This window comes from Rhinopithecus roxellana, chromosome 12, assembly GCF_007565055.1.
Source record: "Rhinopithecus roxellana isolate Shanxi Qingling chromosome 12, ASM756505v1, whole genome shotgun sequence".
NCBI classification, from domain to species: Eukaryota; Metazoa; Chordata; class Mammalia; order Primates; family Cercopithecidae; genus Rhinopithecus; species Rhinopithecus roxellana.
The window spans coordinates 3,096,877-3,117,232 of NC_044560.1; the positions used below are offsets into that span (position 1 = coordinate 3,096,877).

A 20,356-nucleotide genomic window follows, 5' to 3' on the forward strand; every position below is an offset into this window, starting at 1 on the left:
CAGGGAGCTGGGAGCCAGCAACGACAGCCAGACAGACATGGTCCCTGCCACCAGGGGACTTGCACTTGGCAGGGAGACGGGCATTCACTAGGGTTCCGGCCACCCCTGTAGAGCTCTACATCTGTGTCTCTGGCAGCCCCCTGGCCCCCAGTGGACCTCTGCTCAACCATTGTTCCAGTGTCCCTAGGCCACCTCCCAGGGCCTGACATCAGCTGGGCACCACAGTGTGCCAGGGCCTGTGCAGGGCCACGGGGAGGAGTGGGATGCAGTTACTGCCCTATGGGACATTCCTCCCGCATTCCTCCTGGCGCTGAGCACTGCTCATGTGCCCACACCACAGTCCCCAGGCCCAACCCCAGGTCACAAGCTTGGGGACACCTACTTGGCCCACTGGCACTGGAAAAGCCGCGTCTTCCACAGCAGCAGTGCCCGGCAGAGGGCCAGTGTCCGGCAAGCATCCTGCAGAGAGCCCCGGCCTTGCTCCTGCAGCCCTTGGGTCTGGCCCACTGTACCCAGGCCACAGGCTGCAGGGCCTGCAGTGTGGAGAGCCTCACGTCCTGAAAAACCGTCAGGAGGCCAGTCAGCTGCCCCCCCACTGACCTCACTCTGCCCACAGCCATTGATAGCTGCTGCCTCGGGCCCCTCTTGGGAGCTCTCGTCTCTTGTCCCCTCCCACCGCTTCCAAGCCCTCCCCTCCAGGTCGCCTCAAAGATCCCATCTTCCCCAGTTAAGTGCTTTTTTTTTTTTTTTTTTGCTCTTGTCCAGGCTGGAGTGCAATGGCGTGATCTCAGCTCACTGCAACCTCCGCCTTCTGGGTTCAAGTGATCCTTGTGCCTCAGCCTCCCGAGTAGCTGGAATTACAGGTGTGCTACCACACCTGGCTAAGTTTTGTATTTTTAGTAGACACAGGGTTTCACCAGGTTGGCCAGGCTGGTCTCGAACTTGTGACCTCGGGTGATCCACTATCCTCGGCTTCCCAAAGTGCTGGGATTATAGGCACGAGCCACTACACCGGGCCCCCAGTTAAGTTTTGGGATAGGGGTTAGGGCTGTGTGTCCCCCATCACACCAGGAGCTTCCCAAGAGCAGGGCCCACATCCCTTCCGGGACGGGATCTGGGATAACCAGCACGGAGGGAGCCTGCAGTGGGAGGAGCAGAACCAAGTGTCTCACCCACAGCAGCTCTCGATGGGACACAGGGATGTAGCTCAGCCAGGGCCTGCCCACTTTGGGACCCCTCCTGCCCCCTCCCAGGACTACAGACTGCCCTCCTAGAAAGCCCCAGTTCTACCACCTGCCACAAGAATTCACATATTCAACTAGGGCCCACTGAAGAAGGGGATTAAGTGACATGGTTTGCTGGGGCAGAAGCCAACACTAGCTCACCTGCTTTCTGTCGGCAGAGGGACAGCTGGGTCACCTTTGCCCCATCTGAGTCCCAGAGCTGTTTCATCCGCACCCACTGTTCCAGACATTTCCTCAGGGTCCCCGTCCGGCGGTCAGCCAGGTGGTCTCGGTACCGGGACCCTCTTTGCACGAACTGCTGCCAGGCCCCAAAGCACCTGGGAGAACAGAGGGAAAATACCCATGTCAATTGCAAGGTCTGATGACTGCGGTTCCAGCTGCCTGCTGTTGCCAGACACACTACCCAGGCCTTGGGCAAGCCACTTCATCGCTCTGCGCCTCCATATTTTGTTGTTGTTGTTGTTTGTAGACAGAGTTTCGCTCTTTTGCCCAGGCTGAAGTGCAATGGTGTGATCTTTGGTCACTGCAACCTCTGTCTCCTGGGTTCAAGTGATTCTCCTGCATCAGCCTCCAGAGTAGCTGGGATTACAAGCATGCACCACCATGCCTGGCTAATTTTTTTTTTTGTTTTTTTGTATTTTGTATTTTTAGTAGAGATGGGGGTTTCTCTGTGTTGGCCAGGCTGGTCTCGAACTCCTGACCTCAAGTGATCCAGGTGCCTTGGCCTCCCAAAGTGCTACGATTACAGGCTTGAGCCACTGTGCCCGGCCAAGCCTCTGTTTTCTCATCTGTAAAATGGGGCTGCTTTGAAGATGCATCGCACGTCACCTGCTCAGGCCATGACACTATCACCTCTGGCAGCGTGGTGGCCTCAGCAGCCTCTGACCTGGCCTCCCTGCATCCACCTCAGCCTCCTCCAATCATTTCCTATTCCGTAACCCAGTGGTGTTTTTCCAATCTCAAATCAAATCATCATAGTCGCCTGCTAATCCTCCAGTGGTAGCCTCCTTGCTCTACCATCAAATTTCAACCCCTCCCCATGGCCAACAAGGCCCCCACAGATTTTTCCAATCTCATCTTCAACTACCCTCAGCCCCCCTACCCTGTACTAACAAGGCTCCAATTTGGCTCTGCTACACCTTGGGATCTTACCCTCCTGGCCAGAGGCCTCTGAACACTCTACCCTTCTCTGATCTCCCTCCACCAGGCAACTCTTCATCCTTCACATTGACACCAAACCTTGGTCTAGGTCAGCTTCCTGTGCTAAAAGTTCTCACGGAAAACTACACTGGGGGATGTAGTCAGCAAAATGCAGATAGTGAGAAACTAGCAGGCAAGCAAGTTGGTTTCTTCAACAAATAACATGCAATAAAAAAAAAAAAAAAGAAAGGGAGCCTATATATAAAGATTTTAACAGGCCAGGCGTGGTGGCTCACACCTGTAATCCCTCAGGAAAGCCGAGGTGGGAGGATTGCTTGAGCCCAGGCTGGAGTGCAGTGGTGCGATCATGGCTCACCAGTGGGACTCTGTCTCTACCAAAAATTTAAAAAATTCGGCAGGCATGTAAGAGATTACATGTAAGACATTACAGGCTCACACCTGTAATCTCAGCACTTTGGGAGGCCAAGGTGGGTGAATCGCTTGAGTCCAGGAGTTCGAGGCCAGCCTGGGCAACATGGCAAAAAATTAAATCTCTACAAAAAATTTAAAAATTAGCCAGGTGTGGTGGTACACACCTATAGTCTCAGCTACTTGGAAGCAGAAATGAGAGGATCCCTTGAGCCTAGGAATTTGAGGCTACAGTGAGCCATGATTGCACCACTGTACTCCAGCCTGGGTGACAGAGTAAGACCCTGTCTCTAAAATTTTTTTTTTAATTAAAAATTAAAAGACTTGAATGACTTAGCAACCAACTGCCATACATGGACCTTATTGCAAACTCTAACACAATATATACTTGCAAAACAATTAGAAATGTGAATACTGGCCAGATATTCGTGAGTGTTAAGGAATAGTTGTTTCATTACTTTTTAGGTGTGAGAGTGGTATTGTGGTTATGTATTTATTTATTTATTTCTGAGATGGAGTCTCACTCTGTCGCCTAGGCTGGAGTGCAGTGGCACGATCTCGGCCCACTGCAACCTCTGCCTCCCGGGTTCAAGCAATTCTCGTGCCTCAGCTTCCCGAGTAGCTGGGATTACAGGTGTTCACCATTACGCTCAACAAATTTTTGTATTTTTAGTAGAGACGAGGGTTTCACCATGTTAGTCAGGCTGGTTTCGAACTCCTGACCTCAAGTGATCCACTTGCCTCGGCCTCCAGAAGTGCTGGGATTACAGGCATGAGCCACTGCGCCCAGCCAGTGGTTATGTTTCTAAAGAGTCCTTATCTTTTAGAGAGGCATGCAAAAGTATTTATGGATGAAATGGTATAATGCATGGGATTTGCCTCAAAATAATTTGGAGCGGGGGATGTATTTGGAGTACACATGAAACAAGCTTCAAGAGAGGCTGATTTTGTTGAAGCTGGGTGATTGGTGCGCTGGGGTTTATTATCCTATCTGCTCTACTTTTGAGTAAGATAAAAATGCCCCACAGGGCCGGGCGCTGTGATTCAAGCCTGTAATCCCAGCACTTTGGGAGGCTGAGACGGGCGGATCACCAGGTCAGGAAATTGAGACCATCTTGGCTAACGCAGTGAAACCCCGTCTCTACTAAAAAATACAAAAAACTAGCCGGGTGAGGTGGCGGGTGCCTGTAGTCCCAGCTACTCGGGAGGTTGAGGCAGGAGAATGGCATAAACCCGGGAGGCGGAGCTTGCAGTGAGCTGAAGTCCGGCCACTGCACTCCAGCCTGGGTGACAGAGCGAGACTCTGTCTCAAATAATAATAATTACAATAATGCCCCATATTAAAAAGTTAACCACCAGGAAGCAAAAAAAGAAACTCATAGATCTGTGTTCCTTCTCTTCACAACACTTAAGCCAGGTGGTACTCACATACACCCTTGGGACTGCCAGTTTCCTGTCTGTTCCCCCACCAGCCACGGGTTCCACTGTGATGATGGGAAGAGGTGGGAAGCTGGGACTAAGCTTTGCTTATAACCAAATCCCAGCCAGTGGGGCTGGCTAGCATGTTCTAGGCATGCTCAGTCGATGGCTGCTTTCACTTCCTATTTGCATCCTTGCCTCTCAATACTAGGAGTTAAGAGCTGACTTAAAGGGAAGTAGGGGCCAGGCACGCTGGCTCACGCCTGTAATCCCAGCACTTTGGGAGGCCAAGGTGGGCAGATCACTTGAGGTCAGGAGTTTGAGACCAGCCTGGGCAACATGGTGGAACCCCCGTCTCTACTAAAAATACAAAAAATGAGCTGGGCATGGTGGTGCGTGCCTATGGTCCCAGCTACTTGGGAGGCTGAGGTGGGAGGATCGCTTGAGCCAGGGAGGTGGAGGGTGCAGTGAGCAAGATGGTGCCACTGTACTCCAGCCTAGGTGACAGATTGAGACCCCATCTCAAAAAAAAAGGGAAGGGCGCCCTACCTGCACAGCCAAGCTCTCTGGTGCCGGGGGCTCAGTGGGGCCACCCAGGCTGCACCTGCAGCAGTAAAGTGCCAGGCATGGGGGAAGCTTCCTGTCGTCTGTGTGGCCCTGGTGGCCTTCTGCAGAGTCTCCCTCTCCTGTCTGGTCCGTTCCTTCTGTTGGCACCACAGGAAGAAGACTAAGGAGACAGGGAGGAGGGAGAGAAAAGAGAGAGTAAGCAGACGGGAGGATCCGAGCCAGGAGGGGCCCCTGACACGTGGGGTGCCTGTCTCCCCTATCTCTGAGTAAGTTAAGTCTAGCTCCAATACTCCAGCCTCTGGTGTGGGCCTGCATCGGCGTATCAGCCGGAAATGCAGGCTGTGCTCTTCTCATGCTGTGTGTCCTCAAACTAGTCGCTTAACTTCTCTGTGCCTCAGTTCCCCATCCGTAAAATGGGCACAATTCCTCTTGGGGGTCACTGTGAGGCTCAAATGAGATTGTCTCTGGGAATGTGCCAAAGCAGATGCACAATAAACGTTCACTCACCCAGGGTCCCCTGCCCCTGCCCAGTGCGGAGCTCAGGCCCTGCACATCCAGGCTCCACCTCCCTGCTTTCCCAGCACCCCACATCTCACCCGACAGTTGCAGGGCCTCCAGTATCTGGACTCTCTCATCTCTGCTGTCTGTTCTCTGCCCAGGATATGACAGAAGCCACTGAGCTCTCTCCTCTTCCCTCAGACTTCCTGGACTAAAAGTGAAGTTGCCCAGAGAGAAGCCGATGACGCGGGAGGGAGGGCACACGGTCCCAACCTGTCCACCCCACCCCAGGCAGATGCGGTCTGCCCTTGGGAGCAGGGGGCGCTGAGTCCCCCTATCCTCTTCTGGACAGTTCATTTTATGTCAGACTTAAAAGCTATTGCTGGGGGGAGGTTCTGCTCTTGATTTATTCTCTTTAATACTATTTGGATTTTTTTTTAACAACAAACATGTATTAAAATAAATATAATTTAAATAATTATTTAAATACATTTGTTCAATTTAAAAATAAGAACATGGCCAGGTGTGGTGGCCCACACCTGTAATCCCAGGACTTTAGGAGGCTGAAGCAGGCAGATCACTTGAAGCCAGGAGTTTGAGACCAGCCTGGCTAACATAGCGAAACCCATCTCTACTACAAAAAAAAAATATATATATATATATATATATGTGTATATATATATATATATACACACACACGCACACACACAAATTAGCCAGTGCAGTGGCACACACTCGTAGTCCCAGCTACTCGGGAGGCTGAGGCATGAGAATTGCTTGAGCCTGGGTGGCACAGGTGGTAGTAAGCAGAGATCGCACTACTGTACTCCAGCCTGGGTGACAGAGCAATGCTCTGTTTAAAAAAAAAAAAAATGGCCGGGCGCAGTGGCTCAAGCCTGTAATCCCAGCACTTTGGGAGGCCGAGACGGGCGGATCACGAGGTCAGGAGATCGAGACCATCCTGGTTAACACGGTGAAACCCCGTCTCTACTAAAAAATACAAAAAACTAGCCGGGCGAGGTGGCGGGCACCTGTAGTCCCAGCTACTCGGGAGGCTGAGGCGGGAGAATGGCATGAACCCTGGAGACGGAGCTTGCAGTGAGCTGAGGTCCGGCCACTGCACTCCAGCCCGGGCGACAGAGTGAGACTCCATGTCAAAAAAAAAAAAAAAAAAAAAAAAAAAAAAATACCCAACTGTAGTAGAAAATTGGGGAAATAAAGAAAAAAATAACCAGAGGCCAGGCGCAGTGGCTCACGCCTGTAATCCCAGCACTTTGGGAGGCTGAGGCAGGCAGATCACTTGAGGCCAGGAGTTTGAGACCAGTCTGACCAATATGGCGAAACCCCATCTCTACTAAAAATACAAAAAAAAAAAAAAAAAAAGAAAAAAAATCAGCTGGGCGTGGTGGTGTGTGCCTGTAATCCCAGCTACATAGGAGGCTGAGGCGGAAGAATTGCTTGAACCCAAACGGAAGTTGCAGTAAGCAAGATTGTTCCACTGCACTCCAGCCTGGGCAAAAAAAAGAAAAGAAAAGAAAAAAAAAACCGACTTCAATCCCACTGCTCCAGAGATAAGCATAGTTTCCATTTTAGTATTTTTCAATGAAATATTTATTTTTCACTCCTTAATTGTGGTAAAATACATGTCAGAAAGTTTACCACTGTAACCAATTTTTTTTTTTTTGAGACAGAGTCTCTTTTTTTTTTTTTTTTTTTTGAGACAGAGTCTCGCTGTGTCGCCCAGGCTAGAGTGTGGTGGCGAGATCTTGGCTCACTGCAAGCTCCGCCTCCTTAAGTGTACGGTTCAGCAGTGTTAGGGATTTTCACATTGCATATTTTGGGGTTTTTTTTTTTTTCCTTCTGGTCCTTTTTCTATGCACTGTGTGGTTTCTATGCAACTATGTGGTTGGGAAAAATATTTTTGATACATTTTTATGCTCCTTTAAGAAAAATTTAACATTGCCACACCATTTTCCCTTGTTTTTAAAAATGCTATGCAAATATTCATAAAAATAATTCCAGGGAGGGGGCTGTGAGAGGATGAAGCTTTCAAGTTAATTAATACACTTCCAACTATTTGGAATATTGTTCAAATTGAGCATGCATTACTGCTATGATTGGAAACAAAACCAATAAAAAATCTTCCTAAACATCATATTGGATGGTTGCTAATCATTCATTACATGGTCAAACCATCATTTCCTCACTCACTGTTGAGCATTCAGGCTCCTTTTCAGCTTGTTTTTTCGAGACAGGATCTTGCCCTGTTGCCCAGGCTGGAGTGCAGTGGCATGAGCATAGCTCACTGCAGCCTTGATTTCCGGGGCTCAAGAGATCCTCCTGCCTCAGTCTCTAGAGTGGCTGGGACTACAAGCACAGCCCCACACCTGGCTAAATGTTTACATTTTTTTGCTAGAGACAGGGTCTCGCTATGTTGCCCAGGCTGCTGTCTAACTCCTGGCCGAGGCCTCCCAGAGTGTTGGGATTACAGGCGTGAGCCACCATACCTGGCTGTTTTGAAGTTTTTACAATTATAAATGATGCCGTGATGGACATCTTTTTTGCATCAATCTTTGCCCACATCTGCTTATTTCATTCCCATTCTTTAGTGGGGATGAGGAAGTAGTGGGGGCAAGGCAGGAAGTGGGAGAAGGAAGGCCACCAGCTTCCCAGGCCACGCTGACCAACCTGATGTGTTCCAGCCTGCTTCTCTGGGAGAGGTCCGCCACTGTGCTTCTTCTCAAGGAAGGCACTTGGCCCTGCGCTCTCCTGGAGGGCGGGGACCCTGGCCCAGCCTGCATGTGGGGCTGTACTTGTTTCTGCTGTAAAGCCAGGTTTCTCCACTGGCTCAAGAGAGAAGGGGAAAGGAGATGTTGGTCTTGAATCTGCCTCCCAAGGAAACACCAGGCAGGGGAGGGGACAGGAGTAACACACGCCTATCAGATTCCACAGCCTGTGGTCTTAACCATTACTCTGCCTATTCCTTCCTTCTTTGGGAATGAAGGAATGAATGAATGAACAAATACAGAGAGATGCATCCCAAGAGGCAACACTTTCCTTAGAAGACGAAAGCTGAGCCGGGCGCGGTGGCTCAAGCCTGTAATCCCAGCACTTTGGGAGGCCGAGACGGGCAGATCACGAGGTCAGGAGATCGAGACCATCCTGGCTAACACGGTGAAACGGTGAAACCCCATCTCTACTTAAAAAAAATACAAAAAACTAGCTGGGTGAGGTGGCGGGCGCCTGTAGTCCCAGCTACCGCGCGGGAGGCTGAGGCAGGAGAATGGCGTAAACCCAGGAGGCGGAGCTTGCAGTGAGCTGAGATCCGGCCACTGCACTCCAGCCCGGGAGACAGAGCGAGACTTCGTCTCAAAAAAAAAAAAAAAAAAAAAAAAAAGAAGACGAAAGCTGGGACTGGACCCTCTCAGAGCACCCCTTTCCCAAGGAGGGAAGGACACAGATGCTCCCTCCTAGCCCTGGCTGGCAAACCACTAATAAAAAATAGCAATAGCAACCACTTATCTACTAGCTTGCTGTATGCTAGGCAGTGTTCTGAGTCTCTTATTAATTTAATCTCACAATGACCCTGAGAGAGGTATGTACTATTATCATCATCATCCCATTTTAGAGAGAAAGAGACTGAGGCACAGAGAGGTTAGGTAACTTGCCCAAGGTCACACAGCTAGAAAGTGGTAGAGGGGGCAGGATTTGAACTCAGGCAGAGCTGATTCAGGTGTGTGGACTCACAACTACACGATCTACTGCTGATCATTCATGAGGTGCAACCTATGCCCAGTGGGTGCCCTCTCCACAGACTGACTCTCCTCCCCAGACACACTAGTGCTTCACACAGCCCCCTGGCCCACCCCGGGGACTCCTGACCTCTCGGAAGCTCCAGGCCAGCAGAACCTTTGTGTACCACCCCCATGCTGCCTCCAGCTGAGCCTCCCGGAGCCACAGGGCCTGAAGGTCCTTTCGCAACAGCTGCCAGTGGCCCAGTGCCACTGCCGCCACCACTGGATCCGGCTGCCTCTTCACCAAGTACCTCCAGGATCGAAAACATCTGGACAACAGCTGCCAGCTGGGGACAGACCAGGGCTGATCAGCGGGTGGACTGCCCTCCTATCTCCAGGGAGAGCTCAGTGGCTGGATACCCTCCGAGATGCCTTTCCTGCAATCGGTAGGGTGGTGACCCACACCACAACAGGAGTAACACACTGCCGACTGGAAGAACTTCCCTCTTACTGATGGCTGCACTTGGAAACCCCACACAAGCAAGGCCCTGGGGGTCGGAGAATGCCCTCTTTATTTCTTTTTTTTTTTGAGACGGAGTCTCGCTCTGTCGCCTGGGCTGGAGTGCAGTGGCCGGATCTCAGCTCACTGCAAGCTCCACCTCCCGGGTTCCCGCCATTCTCCTGCCTCAGCCTCCGGAGTAGCTGGGACTACAGGCGCCCGCCACCTCGCCCGGCTAGATTTTTTTGTAATTTTTGGTAGAGACGGGGTTTCACCGTGTTAGCCAGGATGGTCTCGATCTCCTGACCTTGTGATCCGCCTGTCTCGGCCTCCCAAAGTGCTGGGATTACAGGCTTGAGTCACCGCGCCCAGCTATTTCTTTTTTATTTATATATATTATTTTGAGACAGAGTCTTGCTCTGTTACACAGGCTGGAGTGCAGTGGCATGATAATGGCTCACTGCAGCCTCGACCTCCTGGGCTCAAGCGATCCTCCCACCTCAGCCTCCCGCGTACCTGAGACTACAGATGTGCACCACCACACCCGGCTGATTTTTGTAATTTTTTTTTTTTTTTTTTGTAGAGACAGGGTTTTGCCATGTTGCTCAGGCTGGTCTTGAACTCCTGAGCTCAAGCAATCTGCCTGCCTCAGTCTCCCAAAGTGTTAAGATTACAGGCATGAGCCACGCATCCAGCCAGAGATTGCCCTCTTTGCCAAAAACCCAGGGTGGCCTCGGAAGTTCAGGACACTGAGTGCCCCAAACCCACAAGCATCCCTTCATTCTCGTCCCTGGGGCCCTGGAGGCTCCCTTCGTTCCCCAGCAGGGACGGGAAATAAGTTCCTCTTCCTTGAAACCCTGCCTCATCTCCATCAGGCCCTCATCTCCGTTCGCACAGGCAAATGGAAGCAGAGTCCTGAGCATGTGTCACCCCTGCTCCAACCCCTGTCCCCACCCAGCCATGGCCTCACCAGGTTGCCTCAGACTCTGGGGCTACAACGTTTTGTGCCTTGTTCTGGGAAAGCAAGAGTACATAACACAGTTCTCAGGCCAAGCAGCAGGCAGGACCAGGCACCCCCTGCCAAGCCTCCCTGCCCCGGAGCAACATCCCCCGCCCCCCACCCCACCTCCAGCCTCCCCCAGCCTCTACCTTCAAGGCATTGCTCGCTGATGTTGTGTCTGGCAGATGGAAAGCTGTCCTCTCCTCCTCCCTGTGGACCTGCTCCCTCGGGGCCCCCTCCTCTCCTTTCTGCTTGGGTGGGACTCCCCAGGCTGTGTTGGAGAAGGCTGAGGAACAGGGGCCAGCCCCCCTGCTTCCCACCCCTTGAGGGAGACTGGGGTCACCCTTCTGTGCCCTGCCATCTGGAGACGCGGGGGAGCAGCTGTCCCCTGACCCTAGGGGGTGGACGGGAGGGAGCCCCTGCTCAGGATTAAGGGAATCCCCAGTCAGTGTCCCCAGAGTGATCTCAGGTGACATTAGCTTGCTTTGTGCCCAAGAGTCTGAGAGACTAGCCGGGGTCTTCAAGAAAGCTGCAGTTTCCCTTTGGCCTCGAAGGCATCTCTGCCTCTCACCCCAGGAAGCAAGGACAGGCTGGCTGGGCTGGGGGTGGGCGGAGAGTGGCTGGCCACCGCTGGTCCAGAGGTCCTGCTGCACAGCACCGGGGGGTTCCTGGGGTGCCTGGCACCTGAGTCTGGCTGCCTCTTGTGCCAGGCAACGTACAGAGGCCAGCAGCTGCTGGATGGCAGCATGGGATGGGGCTCGAGTCTGGTTCTGACTGGGGACAGCCAGGTCCTCCAGGGTGAGAGGCTCCCCCACCAGCCTGGACCTCCAGCTTCCCAGGCCACCCCAAAATCTGAGGCCTGGCCCTGTGTGCCCATCAAGAGGGGCAAAGGCTTCAGTGGGCCTGAAGTCCCCGCTAGGGGTGCCTGGGGCCGGCAGCCTGGACCGCCTCAGACAGGGAGATAGGCGAGCCAGTGGCTCTTGGGATAGGAGACGACCCCAGGGCAGCTTGTGGGGCCCAAAGCTGCCCCCAGGCTCTGGGCAGAGGTGGGGGCTGCTGGTCTCACTGATGCTCAGGTTGCTCTGCTGAATGGCAAACTCTCGAGCCTTCCCTTGGCACCTCCTGGCTGGAGGCTGCAGGTTGCTCTGCTGCCAGACGCTTGAATTTACCAGTCGGCCAGTCGTGTCCTTTAGGGCTAGGCCCAGGCGGGGACCAGGGCTGGCCAGGTTGGTCTGGACTCGGCAGGGCTCCTGGTCTAGCACTGCCCCTGGGGAGGGTGTGGCAGCACGCCCTCCCCTCTCCACCTGGCACCCGGGCACCCACTGGTCATGTCTACTGCTCAGGCTGATCCCCAGGCTCCTCTGGAATCTTCGTTGCTCTAAAGAAAGGAGAGACAGTCATGCCTTGGGGGAGGACTTGGGTGGCCGGCACTCAGGTGGGACAGGTGGAGCTGTCCAGGCCTCAGAGCCAGGGAGGGGACGGGGCCCCAGCAGCGGGAGGGAGCTAAGACTTCCGGGGTCTGCTGCCAGCTCTGTCTCCCTGGGTGAAGCGATGGGCAGTCCCTGGGGCTCTTGGAGTAGGGGGTTCTTGGAGCTGGACAGAGGGAAGCAGAGAGATATTTAGGAGGTTGTTGAGGGGGTCCCAGGAGAGAGATGATGGTGGCTGGGATCAGGGTAGCAGGTGGGTAAAAGAGGATTCAGACAAGCTTCAGAGGTGCAGCCAGCAGGCTTGGGGGAGTCAGGTAAAGGGGGAAAAAAAAGAATCAAGGGGGACTCCTTGATTTCTGGCTTAAGCAAAGAGGTGGTGGGGACAGTGGTCTGGGGTGAAAGCAAGACCCCACAGAGCAACAGCTAAAGGTGAACTGCTCTGGGAACACGGAGGGGGCCTTGGAGCCCCTCCCCAGCCCCTAAGCCCACTCCATAGGCACAGAGTCCTCGTGGGGATGGATGAGGTCCTGGGAGGCTCTGGGCGCAGGGCCTGGCAGGTAGAGTGGGCCATAAAAGTTGCTGCATTTGTGGACTGGAACTAAAGCTCAGAGAGATCAAGCAACTTGCCTCATGGTCACACAGCTGGAACATGAAGAAACTGGGATGTGAATTCAAGAATCCACATTTGTTCTTGGGCTGCTCCCCTTCTTGGCTGGCCCAGCTGTGTGGCTTTCTTTCTTTTTTTTTTTTTTTTTGAGAGGGAGTCTTGCTCTGTCACCCAGTACAACCTCTGCCTCCCGGGTTCAAGTGATTCTCCCACCTCAGCCTCCCAAGTAGCTGGGATTACAGGCACCTGCCATCATGCCTGGCTAACTTTTGTATTTTTGTAGAGATGGGGTTTCACCATGTTGGCCAGGCTGGTCTTGAACCCTTGACCTCAGGTGATCCACCCGCCTCAGCCTCCCCAAGTTCTGGGATTACAAGCATGAGCCACCACTCCCGGCCCTCTGTGGCTTTCTTAAAGCCTCAGCAGTCTGAGCAGGGATGTCCCCAGCCCACCGCCCCTGGTACTGACTGACCTGTGGGGGCCCCATCTTAGCCAGGGGCACCAACCAGGCCTACTCCTGGTCCCCTCTCTTCCTGACCTCACTCTTCCAAGACTCCTGCTCCTTAGGCCCCAGGCTGGGAAAACTGTTCTATGTGCAGCCGACCATGGTGGCTGATCTGTGGAATTAGCCATTCCCTATAGGCTGGCCTGCCTGGGAGGGGGTCTCTGGGCCGATACCTAGATGGGCCCTGCTCCTGTAACCTCCCATCCAGGCCCTCTAAGCCTCTTGCCTGGCTTCAGGAGCACTGCAGGCTTTGGGGACACATTCTTCCTGTGGCTGGCATCAGACATCAGCTCCATGGGCTCAGGGACAGGGGTGTCCTTGGTCCACCCCACAGTGAGTGGCCTGGTCTGTTTAATAAGATGGGCCCTGCGGGGAGAGGACAGGTTGCCCTGGCTCTCATTCAACCCCACCCCGTTCTGATCCCTACCCCCTCCCTTTAGCAGTACTCCTGGCTGTTCTTGGCCTGGTCCCAGCTGCCTGGGGCTTGCGCCTCACTTTTCTGGTCTCTCAGGGGCTCCTCTCCCTGCCCTACTTATCACCCCTCTTTCCATGGTAAGTGTCCAGGTCAAATGCTGCCCCATCCTGCCCCCCAGACCTCTCGGCTAATCTGCACACAGATCTCACCATGCAGGTCCAGCAACCTCCTCCACGCCTACCCAGATGTCTAACAGGCATCTCAGCATTAATATGTCCAAAACTGAACTCCCATCCCCACAACCAGCTCTCTCCCATCTCGGTGCCCCCCTTCTCCACGGATGGCAGCTCCGGCCTTCTGGTGGCTCAAACAAAATTCCTGGAGCCACTTCGACTCCCCTTCTCCCTCACACCAGCGGCTGCTCTGACAGTCTCTGCCTCCCACACACATCGAGGATCTGACCATGGAGCACTGGACCGAGGAGCCCTCACCTGCCACCTGCCACCTCCCAAATGGTCACCCTTATTCTGCCCTCGTCTTCACGCCCGACAGCCTCCTCTTCACGCAGCAGCAGGGTGATCCTGTGAACACTGAAATCAGATCATGCCCTGCCTCAACTCTAATGCCACAGAGGCTCTCCAGCCCACTCAATGCCCCTGCGAGCCTTCAAGGCTGTAGGCGAGGGGTTAGCAATTACTTCCTGGGCTAGTGGTCCGTTATGTGAATAAAGTTATATTGGAACAAAGCCCATTTGTTTACAGACTGTTTGCTTTCCAGCTGCAAGACACCTTAGGCTGCAAAACTTTTTTTTTTTTTTTTGAGACAGAGTCTCACTTTGTCGCCCAGACTAGTACAATGGCGTGATCCCGGCTCACTGCAACCTCCGCCTGCCTCCCTGGGTTCAAGGGATCCTCCCGCCTCAGCCTCTAAGAAGCTGAAACCACAGGCGCATGCCACCATGCCTAATTTTTGTATTTTTTGGTAGAGACAGAGTTTCGCCATGATGGCCCGGCTGATCTCGAACTCCTGACCTCAGCTGATAGGCCCGCCTCGGCCTCCCAAAGTGTTGGGAGTACAGGCGTGAGCCACCACACCCAGCCCCGTAAAGTCTTTAAAATCCGGCTCCCAGTTACAGTCCTCCTGGAGTCTTCTTCCCCTTGCCCACTGTCCTCCACACACACCAGCCCCCTGGCTGCTCCTCCAAATGGCACACATGCCCTCACTGCAGGGCCTTTGTGCTGCTGTCCCCTCTGCCTTCAAGTCTTGCCTCTTACATCACAGTGAGCCCTCCCAGCCCACTGTCCCTCCAGCTGCAGCAACCTGGCCTCTCCTCACTCTCTTTGCCCTGCACTTGCAGCCACCTAATATAGTGAAGACATTAGTGAATTTCTCCCTCCATTGACCTAGGAGCCACAAGAGGGCAGGCTGGTTTTGTTTTTTCCCTGCTGGATTTGCAGCTCACAGAACAATGCCTGACTCCCAGCAGGGGCTTGTAAGTGCGCACTGAGTAAATGACAACCGTGCTAGGCACCGTGCAGCCTTCAGCAGGCGTCCTGCCATTTAATCTGCACCGCAGCCCTGGGACTTAGGTTCCCTGTTTTAGAAATGAGGACGTGAGCTTAGAAGGGCTGCCTGCCCCGCCCAGGGCCTCAGAGGGGCAACCCAGGGCTGGCTCCACAGCGCAGGCTCTAACCAGGACCACCCCACCATCCCCTCTTGCCCAAGTTGACTTGAGGCCGCTCAATCCACAGGAGACCTTCCTGCACCCCCACCCTTCACTCCGGGCTCTTCTGTCCATTTCTCCACTCCTCGTCCCCCTCCCTCAGATTCCCCTCTCCCACTCCACCCCGACCCCTGTCCACTTAAGGGGGCTCACAGCCTCCCTCTTCTTCCCACCAAAAGAGCCTGAGGTCAGTTTCCTGCCCTCATGGACCTGCCCTCACGTGCGTGGGTCCTCCTCGGGTCCTCCTTCACCCAGTCGGATTTGAATCTAGAGGGGGCTCGGGCTGGGACCGCTAACGACACCCGCAGGTCGTGGGCGGGCGGGGACGTCGGAGAGCAGAGCGTGCTGCCCCGCGCTTGGCCCCGCCCAGCCCTGAGCCGTGGGCGTGGCCACCGACGTCCGGCACAGGTTTTGCTGGGTCCTCCGCAGGCAAATAACGTGGTCCCAGGGCAACTTTTGCACGTGCAAGATAAGCGACTTTCTCTTATCAGGTCCCTGGGAACTTCCTCCACCCTCTGCCCCGAATCCTGTGGCAGCATCGTTGGGGTCTGGGCTTCCTCCACCAGGCGTGCCTCCTCCTGGCTCCTTCCCACACCTAGAGCTGCCTCCTGGAGCCTCCACCCCACACCTGGGATACCCCAGCCATGCCCTACTTGGATATGCCCAGTGCAGGACATGCCCCCGGCTGCAGGACATGCCCCCGGCTCCCATTGGCAGGAACCCCAGAGGCAGGACATCCGGGTCATGGACACTCACATCCTCACCCATTCCCAATAGGTGCGATGTCCCGTCCAGGGATGTCTCAGATGCGGCTGGCACACCATGGCCCTCATGGCTGAGGACACCCCCGTGATGGGTCCCAAGGATCTGGAAGGCAGCCACCACCCTGATCACCACCTGGAATGCCTCATCCTGGACCTCCTCCAATGAGCATGTGCCCCAGGGGGCCTCAGTCTGGATCTCCCATGGGTCACCCAGGTACTATGCCTCCATGGTATGCGTGGACCTCCTCCACTGATGCCGCCTCATGGATACACTGGCCCTCCCCAACCCCCACCCTATGGCCTCCAGTACAGGCCTCTCCCCTCCACCCAGGCCCACTCCCTGGCCTCCAGTTCCCCCTCAAGGCCCACTTCGGGGCCCTCTCCCTCAGTAAATTCACATTCTTCTTCCTCCTGTTATATCTTCCCAATATCTTTTTGATTTCTTGGACCAGAGATGCTGCAGCTCCTTGCAACTAAGGCACTAACCCTTTTCAGCCTTCCCATCCTCCTTTTTAATGTCATTTTTTCCCCATAGAAGGTATTTCCTTCTCATGTTGGTCTAAGTATTTTGCAAATGCAGAGGAAAATAAAACTATAACAAATTCCTTGTTAAAAAAGAAAGAAAGAGAGAGAAAGAGAGAAAGAGAGAAAGAGAGAGAGAGAGAAAGAGAGAGAGAGAAAGAAAGAAAAGAAAGAAAGAAAGAAAGAAAGAAAGAAAGAAAGAAAGAAAGAAAGAAAGAAAGAAAGAAAGAAAGAAAGAAAGAAAGAAAGAAAGAAAGAAAGGCAGGCCAGGCACAGTGGCTCACACCTGTAATCCCAGCACTTTGGGAGGCCGAGACGGGCGGATCACGAGGTCAGGAGATCGAGACCATCCTGGCTAACACTGTGAAACCCCGTCTCTACTAAAAAATACAAAAAACTAGCCGGGCGAGGTGGTGGGCGCCTGTAGTCCCAGCTACTCGGGAGGCTGAGGCAGGAGAATGGCGTAAACCCGGGAGGCGGAGCTTGCAGTGAGCTGAGATCCGGCCACTGCACTCCAGCCTGGGTGACAGAGCAAGACTCCGTCTCAAAAAAAAAAAAAAAAAAAAAAAAAAAAAGAAAGAAAGAAAGGAAGGAAGGAAGGAAGGAAGGAAGGAAGGAAGGAAGAAAGGAAGGAAGGAAGGAAGGAAGGAAAGAAAGGAAAGAAAGAAAGAAAGAAAGAAAGAAAGAAAGAAAGAAAGAAAGAAAGGCAGGCCAGGCACAGTGGCTCACACCTGTAATCCCAGCACTTTGGGAGGCTGAGGTGGACGGATCACAAGGTCAGAAGTTCAAGACCAGCCTGGCCAACATGGTGAAACCCTGTCTCTACTAAAAATACAAAAATTAGCTGGGCGTGGTGGTGGGCACCTGTAATCTCAGCTACTCAGGAGGTTGAGGCAGGAGAATCGCTTGAATCCAGGAGGCAAGGGTTGCAGTGAGCCGAGATCCTGCCATTGCACTCCAGCCTGAGCAACAGATCAAGACTCCATCTCAAAAAAAAAAAAAAAAGAAAAGAAAAGAAAAGGCTGAATGTGGTGACTTATGCCTGTAATCCCAGCACTTTGGGAGGCCAAGGTTAGTGGATCACTTGAGATCAGGAGTTCTAGACCAGCCTGGCCAACGTGGCAAAACCCCGTCTCTACTAAAAATATAAAAATTAGCTGGGTGGTGGTGGCGCGTGCCTGTAGTCCCAGCTACTGGGGAGGCTGAGGTAGGAGAATCTCTTGAACCCGGCAGGCAGAGGTTGCAGTGAGCCAAGATTGCGCCCCTGCACTCCAGCCTGGGTGACAAGAGCAAAACTCCATCTCAAAAAAAAAAAAAAAGGGTGGGGAGCTGGTAACACTTACCTCCCCTACCTCTCTGGCTTGATGTGAGGGTCAGATGTTTAACAAACAAATGCCAAAGGACTTTTTAAATGCTAAAGCAACTCTTGAAGAAGGAAGAGGTGATTACTGTTCCCTTCCTAGGTCTATGTGTCTAGTCTTTCCTCCTAAACCTGGTGGATGGAAGCTTTTGTTCTTTAGGTTTATTTATTTGTTTGTTTGTTTGTTTATTTTTTGAAAAGAAGTTTCACTCTTGCCACCCAGGCTGGAGTGCAGTGGTACAACCTTGGTTCACTGGAACCTCCGCCTCCTGGGTTCAAGAGAGTCTCCTGCCTCAGCCTCTGGAGTAGCTGGATTTACAGGCATGTGCCACCACCCCTAGCTACATTTTTTGTATTTTTAGTAGAGACGGGGTTTCACTATGTTGGCCAGGCTGGTCTTGAACTCCTGACCCCAGGTGATCCACCCACCTCAGCCTCCCAGAGTGCTGGGATTACAGGCGTGAGCCACTGCACCCAGCGTGTTCTTTAGGTTTTGACTGTCTTTTATCTCTAGTAATATCTTTTGCCTTAAAGTCAAATTAGCTCCACCAGTTCCACTTTGGTCCCTACTTGCCTGATATTACTTTTTCATCCTTCTACCTTCAGCCTTCCCATGTCCATAATTTTAGGTTTGTCATTTGTAAGCATAATATGGCTGGTACTTAAAAAAATCTGATCTGACAAGCCTGTATCTCGAGTTTAATTCACTTACAAATGTATGATTTTGACATATTTATTTTAACCATCTTATTTTTGTGCTTGCTAGTAGCCAAATGTTTCATCTCTCTCCTTTCTTGCAGTTGTAAGAATTGATCAAGGTTTTCTTTTTCTTCAGGTCCTCCCCTGCTCCTCACTGGCTTGGAAACTGGACGTTTCATATCTTTTCTTTCTGTGGTTATCCTACACACACACACATACACACACACACACACACACACACACACACACACACACATATGTATATATTTAGAGACAGAGTCTTGCTCTATCCCCCAGGCTGGAGTGCAGTGGTGCAATCTTGTCTCACCGCAACTTCTACCTCCTGGGTTCAAGCAATTCTCATGCCTCAACCTCCCTAGTAACTGGGATTACAGGTGCCTGCCACCATGCCCGGCTAATTTTTGTACTTTTAGTAGAAACCAGGCTTTACCAAATTGCTCAGGCTGGTCTTGAACTCCTGACCTCAGGCGATCTGCCCACCTCAGTCTCCCAAAGTGCTGGGATTACAGGCATGAGCCACCGCGTCTGGCTTCAAGATATTTTAATATGTATATTTAACAAAATCTAAAGTTGCCAGTATTTAATCTCCTTTTAGGTCAAAATAAAGGGCTTCAGCACACTCTGTTTCTGGTCAGATTGTCCTGAATTACACATTATTGTCTGGGAGACTAAACCATGTTTACTTTTTCCTTTGTGCAGCTCAGATCTTCCTTCTGAAAAAAATTCCATGTGCCATCAAAAGATTCTTCAGATGTTTCTATATCAAAGATCTATGGGTGATAAACTCAACTGTCATTTTTCTCAGTATCTTTATTTTACCCTCACCCCTGAAAGATAACTCACTGGTGCATAATTTTAGGTTGACAGTTATTTTTCTGACCACTTTGAATATATCATTCCACTGTCTTCTGACTTCTATTTTGCTGTTTAGACATCAGCTGCCAGTAATTGTCAATCTTTTTGAGACAATATCTTTTCTGTCTGACTGCTTTTGGGAGCTTAATGTTTGTCTTTGGTGTTCTGCAGTATTCATTCATTCTACAACTTTGATAAAGCATTAACTGGGTGCCATGGGTGCCAACACTGTTCTAGGTGGTGAAGGTATAGAAATGATTGAACCATGTTCTGTTAGAATGACTGTCTGTCATCCAGGCTGGCTGGGGTGCAGTGGCGCCATCATGGCTCACTGCAGTCTCGAACTCCCTGGGCTCAGGTGATCCTCCCACCTCAGCCTCCTGAGTAGCTGGGCCTACAGGCACCACTCCAGGCTAACTTTTGTGTCTTTTGTAGAGATGGGGTTTCGGCATGTTGCCCAGGCTGGTCTCCAACTCCTGGGCTCAAGTGATCCACCCACCTTGGCCTCCCAAAGTGCTGGGATTACAGGTGTGAGCCACCGCGTCCGGCCTCTTTTTATTTATCCTGTTTGGGAATTGTTTAGCTTCTTGAACCTGAGCTTTGTTGTCTTTCCATTTTGGAAAATATTCTGACTTATCTCTTTGAATGTTGCTTCTCTCCCATCATCTCCTTCAGGAACTCTGGCTATATTTATATCGTTCCTTCTCACTCTATCCTTTGTGTCTTCTTTTTTGTTTTTTCAAGATGGAATCTTGCTCTGTCACCCAGGCTGGAGTACAGTGGCGTGATCTTGGCTCACTGCAACCTCCACCCCACAGGGTCAAGCAATTCTCCTGCCTCAGCCTCCCGACTAGCTGGGATTACAGGCAACCACCACCACACCCAGCTAATTTCTGTATTTTTAGTAGAGACGGGGTTTCACCACGTT

General features: G+C 52.3%; 1 protein-coding gene and 1 pseudogene across 1 annotated transcript in view; one reads left to right on the forward strand and one right to left on the reverse strand.

The window, feature by feature from the left end:
• The window catches only part of C12H1orf167 (chromosome 12 C1orf167 homolog), a 26,808-nt gene extending 12,787 nt beyond the window's left edge, over positions 1 to 14,021 (reverse strand). The window contains 10 exon segments of the mRNA XM_010357368.2: positions 383 to 557; positions 1,386 to 1,561; positions 4,782 to 4,959; positions 5,396 to 5,508; positions 7,986 to 8,140; positions 9,180 to 9,378; positions 10,501 to 10,544; positions 10,680 to 11,908; positions 13,296 to 13,435; positions 13,976 to 14,021. Of these exon segments, the coding sequence (XP_010355670.2) occupies positions 383 to 557; positions 1,386 to 1,561; positions 4,782 to 4,959; positions 5,396 to 5,508; positions 7,986 to 8,140; positions 9,180 to 9,378; positions 10,501 to 10,544; positions 10,680 to 11,908; positions 13,296 to 13,365 (2,339 nt within the window). The 5' untranslated portion in view covers positions 13,366 to 13,435; positions 13,976 to 14,021.
• A 1,390-nt stretch (positions 14,022 to 15,411) lies between these two features.
• Positions 15,412 to 16,363, forward strand: LOC104657556 (annotated as a pseudogene).
• Positions 16,364 to 20,356: the final 3,993 nt, after the last annotated feature.